The 8718-nt window shown below is 50.8% G+C and overlaps 3 protein-coding genes across 3 annotated transcripts; 1 reads left to right on the top strand and 2 right to left on the bottom strand.

The window, feature by feature from the left end:
• Positions 1-677: 677 nt before the first annotated feature.
• Positions 678-2999, bottom strand: BO66DRAFT_383525 (putative amidase; the record flags this gene model as incomplete). The annotated part of the gene is made up of 5 exons (XM_025646058.1): positions 2397-2999; positions 2191-2312; positions 2052-2119; positions 1726-1991; positions 678-1664 (listed from the first exon to the last, which is right to left on the bottom strand). The coding sequence occupies exons 1-5, from the start codon at positions 2577-2579 to the stop codon at positions 678-680; spliced, it is 1626 nt and encodes a 541-aa protein (XP_025499202.1). The 5' UTR covers positions 2580-2999.
• A 238-nt stretch (positions 3000-3237) lies between these two features.
• Positions 3238-5277, bottom strand: BO66DRAFT_383523 (sugar porter family MFS transporter). Its single transcript, XM_025646057.1, has 3 exons — positions 4998-5277; positions 3802-4940; positions 3238-3737 (listed from the first exon to the last, which is right to left on the bottom strand). Exons 1-3 carry the CDS (start codon positions 5065-5067, stop codon positions 3390-3392), a joined length of 1557 nt encoding a protein of 518 aa, XP_025499201.1. The 5' UTR covers positions 5068-5277; the 3' UTR covers positions 3238-3389.
• A 1805-nt stretch (positions 5278-7082) lies between these two features.
• On the top strand, positions 7083-7521 carry BO66DRAFT_211971 (uncharacterized protein). The gene has a single exon (XM_025642597.1). It carries the CDS (start codon positions 7153-7155, stop codon positions 7462-7464), a length of 312 nt encoding a protein of 103 aa, XP_025499200.1. The 5' UTR covers positions 7083-7152; the 3' UTR covers positions 7465-7521.
• Positions 7522-8718: the final 1197 nt, after the last annotated feature.

The following is an 8718-nucleotide window of genomic DNA, read 5'->3' as shown; positions in this document are numbered from 1 at the left end:
CAGCCGGAGAAAACCCGGCGAGAAAACTGTTCAATCCCTGACCGCCCCAAACCGGCAGAAAAGTAGTTAAAACAGCCGGCCAAAACTCGGCGGGAAAACTGTTCATTTCCTGACCGCCCCTAGCTCCCCGTGGCAGAATAATGCCGTATGCCTGAGGCAGCATGATTTAACCATATTGCTCTCTACCGATGTTGTGGTTGGGAGATGATCCTGGAATTATGTATTAAAAGCCTGAAATATTCCGCACTAGCTACATCACTACGATATTTGATATACGGGGAACATCGTCAAGCCAGTTTATTGCGTCGATCGCTTCTCGTCGAGCTTACAATTCTCACCCCTGCCCGAGGCGTCTAGTTACCCACCCAGGTGTTGACTATGCATCGTAGGCTAAAAATAACACCAGATCATGAAAATTCGCTGCTTATGGCCTTCAACATGCGCACTCCAGCATTATAGCCCAATGCTCATGCACTAGGCTATTGTTAAGCTGCCTGAGCAGAACATCATCAGAATGGCTCGCAATATCGCTATCGATTGCCATCGCCAGATACCTAAATTACCCAGCCGTGCAACCCATTACATTAATGAATCAAAACTAAGCATTTTTCAAAAAGGGCGGTGCTCATATTGACAGGCTGGCAGATTACTATGAGAGATAGACATTCTTCACTGGCTCAAAAGAGCGGCTCAATGTACCGTTCGAGTCGGTCGCGAACCAGCGTCCGCTGCTCAAATGCATATGCCATACCTATCAAAGCCTCTTCACTCCACTTGGGTCCCAGGAAACTGACGCCAAGAGGGATCCCAGGCGCCTGCTCGATCAGATCTCCACGCGCATTTGCTCGGACCGGTGTTCCGTTCGGAAATGCCCCCATCGGCACGGTGATCACCGGCGTCCCAATTATGGCAGGGATATCAGAGGCCAGGTGAGTGGGCAAGATGACAGCATCGAGCTCATGCCGTCTCAGTGCTCCCAACAATCCCCCTTCATCGCCAAATTGCAAGTTATCTTGATACAATGACCAGAACCCGGGAGAGGTGTTGTTCATGCCCGCCGCAATAACTTGATCCCAGATCCCTGTGTCACGAGATGGATATTCCTCGGGTGGACTCTGCTGAGTATAATGGCGAATGTCTGCAACGCTGTGGAGCTGGTTGGGGTTTCCGGTCAGACTTGACAGGTAGGTGGCAATATTTGAGGTGAAATCAGCGGCCACTACCGAAGCTGGGATAGAGCTGGTGGAGAAGTCGCTGTACGCTGTGTAATTTGTCTCATCGATGACAGCCGCACCAGCACCCGCAATGACGGAGACTGCCTCTTCGAAGACCGGGATCATGGAGGCATCGGACTGCTCAAAATAAGCGATGACATTTCGTGGAACACCGATGCGCTTCCCCTGCAGCCCGGAAAATTTGCAGGCATCCACATAATTGGGCAAGTAGTTGCCAAAGGGCGAGGCCAGCGTATAGTTGTCCATGGAATCTGCACCGGCAATAGCTTGCAACAGCATGGCAGCATCTTTGACTGTCTTGGCCAGGGGTCCAACGGTATCCTGGCGCTCACTGATGGGGATGACCATGTATCGCGATGTGAGACCGACGGTGGGCTTGATACCGACGACATTGCTCTTCTCGGCGGGAAGCAGAATGCTGCCACTAGTCTGTCAGAACGAAAGGCAATTAGCTCATATCAAATCATCATGTTGACGGTCGCCAGCTTACCTCTGTACCCAGAGCAAAAGTGACCAGCCCCAGGTCAGTCGCAACAGCGCTCCCACTCGAACTTCCGCTCGGATCCTGCCCAGGATAGTAGGCCGCATACGTCTGACCTCGCCTGGCATTCCACCCGTTGGACGAATTGAAGGAGCGAAAATTGGCCCATTCCGACACGCTGCTCTTGCCTAGGATGATGAGCCCCTGTTCTCTGAGTTTACTCACCACTGTGGCTTCAGCAGGAAGCTTGGATCCGAGGAGAGCATAAGACCCGCCTATAAAAGAAGTCAGCCACGAGTCCCTCTACCCAGCCCAACAAGACCAATCCGCCGTACCTGTATTGTTGAGTTGATCCCCCGTTCCGATCAAATCCTTAATCAGAACCGGCAGCCCATGCAGAGGCCTGCACCCATACCCCACAAGAGTTAGCAGCCCAATTCCCAACTCGAAGTCCCCATGTGATACCAGACTTACCCACGAACTTGCCCTCTGCTTCTCTCACTGTCAAGAGCCGCTGCAATACTGAGTGCCTCATCATTCACCTCCAAAACAGCATTCGTCTTCGAATTGACCTCATGGATTCGGAGCGTGTACGCCTAAACAGGATTTCCGATTAACCAGGCCTCCACGACCTCCGACTTCGGGTAAGCCAAGGAGTTGAGGGCCACACGCACCTTGACCAATTCCACACTGGTGAAGCAACTCTTGTTCAGGCCCTCTTGCAGGTCATCCACCGTCGCGTCGATCAAGGAAGGAAGGTCGCATTCCGGCCGGCCATTGCCTGACAGTTCACCGTGCTCCGGAAGCAGGATACGGCAAGCGTAAGGAAAAGCCACGAGAGGCAAGAGGTGCCAGAGATGCATGATTGCTAATGAGGTGTAAAGAAAGTAGAGCAGGTAGAGAAGCCTCACAATTGACGCGATGCCGAATCACTATGTTCGAAGCGATATCTTGGAGGTGGAATGGTGAAGAGAGGGAGAGAAGGGAATAGCTCATATATGATATGTAAGTTGGGGGATGGGATCGATGCACTGCACAGCGCCCCGTGCTGCGAAGGGAAGACTGTACCGCTCCTGCCTGCACTCCTGAGGTGGCGGTACTATGAGTGACTAGTCAGTGAACGAGTGGCTTTGCTGCACGGCCTCCTTCTCCAGAACCTGTCAGGGAAGGAACGGAAATCATACTCAAGGAGTCTGGACTGACACCGGCGACACCAGAACTGAGATGCCAAGCCTATGCAAGGACGGCTTGGTGCAGAAACATGAGTAATCACTTGTGACCTGGATGGACACGAGCAAGGAAAGCTTCTAACATTCCATATCAAGTGTACTTTCTAAGTGTTTCTTCTATTGAGAACCTCATTTGGACTACGGCGAGCCCGTATGAAACAGGGGGAGATCATCTGCTGTGATGTCTCGGATCAGTCTGATTAGGGAAAGCAAAGAAACCTTACCAATGGAATGGAACGCTACGCTTGAACGCTGGGATTGCTTGAAGTAATCAAGATTTGCAAGTGTAGGTATCCTCTATCAAGCTGCCAGCCCACGATCATGTAAACAGCCCCGATATTCTAAGTCTCTCTCTAGCCTCTAATATCTATGTAAGGATCCAGCCCCCGCGGTAAAGTCATAATCGTATTCAGGGGAAGGAATCAAGCCACAAGACCTAGCCAGCTAGACCCTGTCTTGGCTGTTCCGCACACGAACAGTCTCCGCGTTCATGTCTTCGATGTGAGTGGCGCCTTGCTTGTGCATGGTGTGCTCCACCGCCTCGCGTCGTTCGTTCTCGTTGACCGCGCCGAAGAGGATGTCCATGTCCTCCAGGCTGCGGCCCTTGGTCTCCTTGGCGAAGATGATGACGAAAATACCTGCGCCAATACAGAAAATGCCAAACATGAGGAAAGTCCTCCAGCCAAGGCTGTGAACGGCTTTGGGAGTGATCTCCGTCACCACAAAGCTCCAGAGCCACTGTGAGGTCGCTGCCAAACCGACGCCGTATGCACGTAGTCGTGTAGGAAAGATCTAGTCTCACATGTTAATTATGCCACTCTGTTTGAGATGCAGCAGAAACTTGGGGAGAACTTACCTCACTGACAACAACCCAACAGGTCGGACCCAGCGAAAAGGAGTAGCCGATGACATAAAGGTAGATCATAACGACCATAGCAATGGAGGGCTTAGAGACACCACTGGCGTTCGTGTCGGGAGGATATGAGACCAAGAGAGCCCCAAGGATGATCATCATACTGGCCATCCAGAAAGCACCACCGATCAAACTGGGCTTGCGACCCCATCTATCGATACCGACGTATAGGAAGATTGCAGTGGCGACAACTTTCACTGTCCCATAGATACCAGTAGCAAAAAGAGAGGAACTCGTAGCACTGAGTCCGATAGTTTGGAAGATCTGCGAACTGTAGTACCCAATGGAGTTGGTTCCACTCCATTGCTGCCAGAACATGAGGCAGAAGGCAAAAGCAAAGCGCTTGAGGTTGCTGGGCACCAAGAACTCCTTGTAACTCAGTCCTTCGGTGGCGGATGCCTCCTCCTCGACAGCTGCTCTAATCTCAGCCATCTCTTGCTGTACCGCGTCGCTGTCAGGCGCTTCATTGCGAATGTAAGCCAGAGAGTCTAGCGCTTCCTCAAAACGGCCCTTGCTGCTCAACCAGCGCGGTGACTCCTTGAGGAAGAAGAGTCCGATCAACATGAGGCCACCTGGGATTAGCTGAACCGCCACGGGAACACGCCACTGCTTGGTACTGGGCTTGATGTGCAAAGAAACGCCATAGTCGAGCCAGTAAGCGAATGTGCTTCCAATGACCAGGAATTCTTGGAACAGTCCTGAGATCCGACCACGAATCCTCGCAGGACAGTTCTCGCTGACAAAAACGGGTGTGATACTGGACATTCCTCCAATGCCCAAGCCAGCAATGACACGACCGCCATAAATCTGGCCAATTGCATGCTTAGAGGCAACCTGAACGGCTGCTCCAATAAGGAAGATAAAGGTAAAAATCATGAGAGAATAGCGACGCCCCAGACGCTCATTGAGGGGAGCAGCAGCAATAGCACCAAAGAAGCAGCCGGCAGTCAGCAGCGATACAACATTGGAGGACACTTGTGAGTTCTTGGCGGACGCGAAACCGGTTGAATCAGTGGGAAGGCCGAAGTCGTTCTTGAAGCTGTCAAGGGCAAGGACACTACCCATCACACCGGTGTCAAAGCCTGGCACACACGACGGTCAGTCAAAGCAAGGTTGAAATAAGACAGGAGAGTACGTACCGAACAGAAGCGAGCCTGAATAGGCTACCGCTGTGAGGACATAGATACGATAGTTCTTGAAGAGACCCATTTTGAGAGTGACTTTCTGTTTGCGGGTTGTGAGTCGATGGGTGAATCCTGGCAACACAAGACACAGGCCCTTCCCTCTCAGAACTCTCAAGTCAAGAGAAGTCCAGGAAATCTCAACCAGAGGTCGTCTGGCTATATAGGGCCATGTTGCTCAGACTGACTAAGACATGGGATCCGCATAGCTAAATAAGCGTCATGCAGCCGAGCCAAGCAGGTATAGTGTGTCGGGGGGCGGCGAGTTGAGGGCAGACGGAGAAGAAAGAGCATCGGCGTACGGACGAAAGTTGCAAGCGGGCAGAAGCGACCCCAACTCCTCCCCGCACCATCTACTTGATCGAGCAATTCCGGGGGATGGTGGGTACATCCGGAGAAATTGTGCGGAGGTGATAGCGGGATTTTCCGTCCACTGATGAGTCTCGCTTGAACGCGCTAGAGTGCCACCACCACAATTTCTTCGACTCGTTCAGCTTCCCCAGCTGCACCTCCACGGTAATATCATGCCATAAACCAGGCATGCACCCGCCGTCTGCCGACCAGTGTGCATCCATGATGACACTTAATCACCAGGATATCCGGTCCACACCCTGACCCCGGAGAGGGGTAAGAAGAGACTACCTCGTTGATCCCAGCCGAATGACGCAGAAGTCGGTGTACTCGCCAGAGTTGGAGGCTTATCATTGCTCTTTCATTGGATCAAATCTGACTAGGGCCCTTATATACGAGCCGAGTCTTCTCTCGAACGTAGGAGATTCATAATCAATTTATCCGGTTCTGTGATTACCGGTGAGCTGCGAGGGAAAGGCCCTGGAAGGCGAAGGTGGCTGAAAGCTTGGCATTATTGCAAGGTAGTCACAGGCTGGCATTGATTATGTGCGAATTTAATTGAGTTTCCTCTCACGCCCAGTGGCTTAGGGTAAGCCACGTTTGATGTGGTGAAGAGTTTGTCTAATGGCGAGCCGAGTTTGACAATGTTGAGGATTGGGATTGGATCCGGCTTGCCGGTGAATTTGTTATCGCAGTTCAGAAAGATTCCGGTCCTCCGAATATCTGACTGACGCCTCGTTGTCTGCTCGAATGTGCTTCGGGAGGCGAAAAGCTCCATGTAGACCCGCAGTATTATGTTTCTCGTGAGACTGAATGTCAGACTGCCTTCGCCACAGCCAAGCAGAATCGCTTGCACAGTCACTAGCAGCGACGCTTTAGTCCGCACAAGTCGTCTTTGCACGTAATATGCGAGCACGAAGATGTGCTATCGGACGGCCAGATCGATCGTGTGGGTGGGAGTGCGCCTGGGCTCACATCAGATTAGAGCAATCGCGCCATGAGGTTTCGAGAGGTCTGTGAATCTGTCTTACCATCTATTGAGATCACCTCGTGGTCTTTTATTTGAGTTATCTTACCAAATGGTAACAAGCTGCCAGCGTCGTACTTCTCGAAGAGCCGAGGAGGTCTCATTGTGGATGTCGGTGAAGATCCTTGCTGCGAAATATCTTGACTGGAGGATGATATGTCAGAATTATCTTCTAGAACCATACATTAACATGACGGGGTAGCTGTGTCCTTCGCATGTGTCAGAAAGGTGATGTCTCAATTGCCATGGCTCAGGAAAGGGAGAGTTTGCTTTTTATGATGGTGTGTACTGTGCGGATTACCCTTGCACCTTCCAGACTTCCCTCTTTCTCTCTTTCTTACTTTCTGTCCTCTCTCATTTCTACCGCCCTCTCCCCGGCAAAATATTTCCTCCGCCCAATTCACCGTACATTCACTTGGTCCTTCTTTCTTCAATGGATCATTCTGCAAGCATGGCGCTTTCGCTAATATAGGTATATGTCGGCTATACGTGGAAAAGGCATCTTTTGTAATGCCAACAATCATGCAACACTCTGGCCGGCTAGGCTCTTATCCATCTTGCACACTTGAACAACAGCTTACGAGTATGCATCCATACACGGACATGTAAGTCCGCTCTCGTCACCGTCAAACAATGTACATGAATCTAATGCGGAGGTGTGAACTACAGGCACCAGAGAGCCCACGATGCGAACGAGAGAGACAGCTACCATACAAGAGCACAATATCATTATCGATGCGTAGACTTCTCCGGGCGATGACGATGACTACGATCTCGATTACGATACTCCTTCAGCGAGACAGAGCGGTTATTCTTGATCGTCTGCCACTGAGGAGTGAGCAAACCAGCCCTCATATATTGCCCGTTCGAGCATCAAATGGATGCATGCCAGCAGGGAAGCGGGATTGTTGCATGCACTTTACAGCGAGTGATAAGGCTGCACTGTCTTTGGAGGACTGGGCTTCTAGCAGCTACTGTGCCTGGAATGCATCAGATATATCCGGGCGCTGTTATATCCCACCGACTACTCATCCACCGGGAGAATAGCTGTGGTAACGACATCGATTGTCCTACAGATGTTGATTTGAAAAGAGAGGATGTCGGGTGGCAATGTGGTAAATGGTAGGTCAGTAGAAGTCTCTTCTGGAATACTGATAAAGTCCACCATGCTAGTAAATGTAAAAACACATATCAGATGAGAGGGGCCTCAAAGGTACTGCATGTGATCTCCCAACCGTCTAGCAGGCATCCTGCTGCCAACAACATATAAATGCATCGGCCTCTCAACACCACAAAGTCATAATAGTACCAGTAAACATTTTCTCTCTCCGCTACATCAGCCTTGCTATCAGGATAGCAGCAGCCATCTGCACAGTGATATATTTCCCGTAACCAGCTCTTCACTTGAAACATCCGACAAGAATCCCGCATGCAAGTGTGGTTACCGGCTTGATTCAAGCATAGTTACTTCGGGACTATTCTTAGTCAGAAGTTACATAATCACATCATAGTGGCCCTGCTCATCCTCCCCCTGACCGGGAGTCACCGAAGCATGTGGCCGAATCATTGGCCCAGAAACCCAAACAAACAGTCCTCCTCTCCCGTCGGAACACAAACCACGGGACATCTTGAAGAGCCGGCCAGGCACAGCTCCTGATCATCTGCAAAGTTTGGTCCGATGCGAAATATGAGGATGAGTGAGGATAGCAGACCGACCGGGATTCCCATGTCGTATCATAGAGAAAAAAAACCCACCCATCGTAGTCCACTTAGCGTCGCACCCGAGCAAGGGAGGATAGTGGTTTGGACTACTTAGACTAGGGACTGAAGGATGACTACATACCTAGGAAGGTTGGGAAAGCAGGGAGTTACTTAAAGGGACAGAGAAAGGGAGCCTGGAGAGCTGACCTACAGTCCTATAAAGTCACTAGTCTAGTAGTCTAGTCAAGGGTGAGGACGGGGCCATGTGCTCCTTTTTAGGCTATGACTGGTTCGTGATCTTCCCACCCGGCGGGATTTCTGAATCTTGAGTCTTTGGCCCTAAAATTTATACTAGGTACCCTGAGCATTCATTCGGAATAGGATCTGATATGAAGGTTGAATCTGTATGGCTGATTTTCTGCAGATTGGTGTTGCACCTAATCATGTACTGTATATAGCTCTCAATGATTGAATTCATTCATGTTTTGTTGGCCTCCCTTCCCCCCCCTTGACAGGCAGGACGGCCATACCAGCACAGTTTACAACAAATACGCAGTGCTCAGGAATGTGTTCCTGAGGTTCTTTTTCTTTTCGGTCTAG

The sequence above is a fragment of the Aspergillus aculeatinus genome (assembly GCF_003184765.1).
Source record: "Aspergillus aculeatinus CBS 121060 unplaced genomic scaffold BO66scaffold_64, whole genome shotgun sequence".
NCBI classification, from domain to species: Eukaryota; Fungi; Ascomycota; class Eurotiomycetes; order Eurotiales; family Aspergillaceae; genus Aspergillus; species Aspergillus aculeatinus.
Note: the sequence above shows the minus strand (reverse complement) of the source record. Positions and strands in the feature narration are given on the sequence as shown.

What these genes read in the sequence shown, in the direction of transcription:
- BO66DRAFT_383523 (XM_025646057.1), bottom strand. Translation starts at nt 5,067, where the DNA reads ATGGGTCTCTTCAAGAACTATCGTATCTATGTCCTCACAGCGGTAGCC. An exon ending in TTCAGGCTCGCTTCTGTTCG is followed by an intron (nt 4,941 to 4,997) that starts GTACGTACTCTC and finishes CGTGTGTGCCAG; the next exon opens with GCTTTGACACCGGTGTGATG. An exon ending in GTTGGGTTGTTGTCAGTGAG is followed by an intron (nt 3,738 to 3,801) that starts GTAAGTTCTCCC and finishes ATGTGAGACTAG; the next exon opens with ATCTTTCCTACACGACTACG.
- BO66DRAFT_211971 (XM_025642597.1), top strand. Translation starts at nt 7,153, where the DNA reads ATGCGTAGACTTCTCCGGGCGATGACGATGACTACGATCTCGATTACG.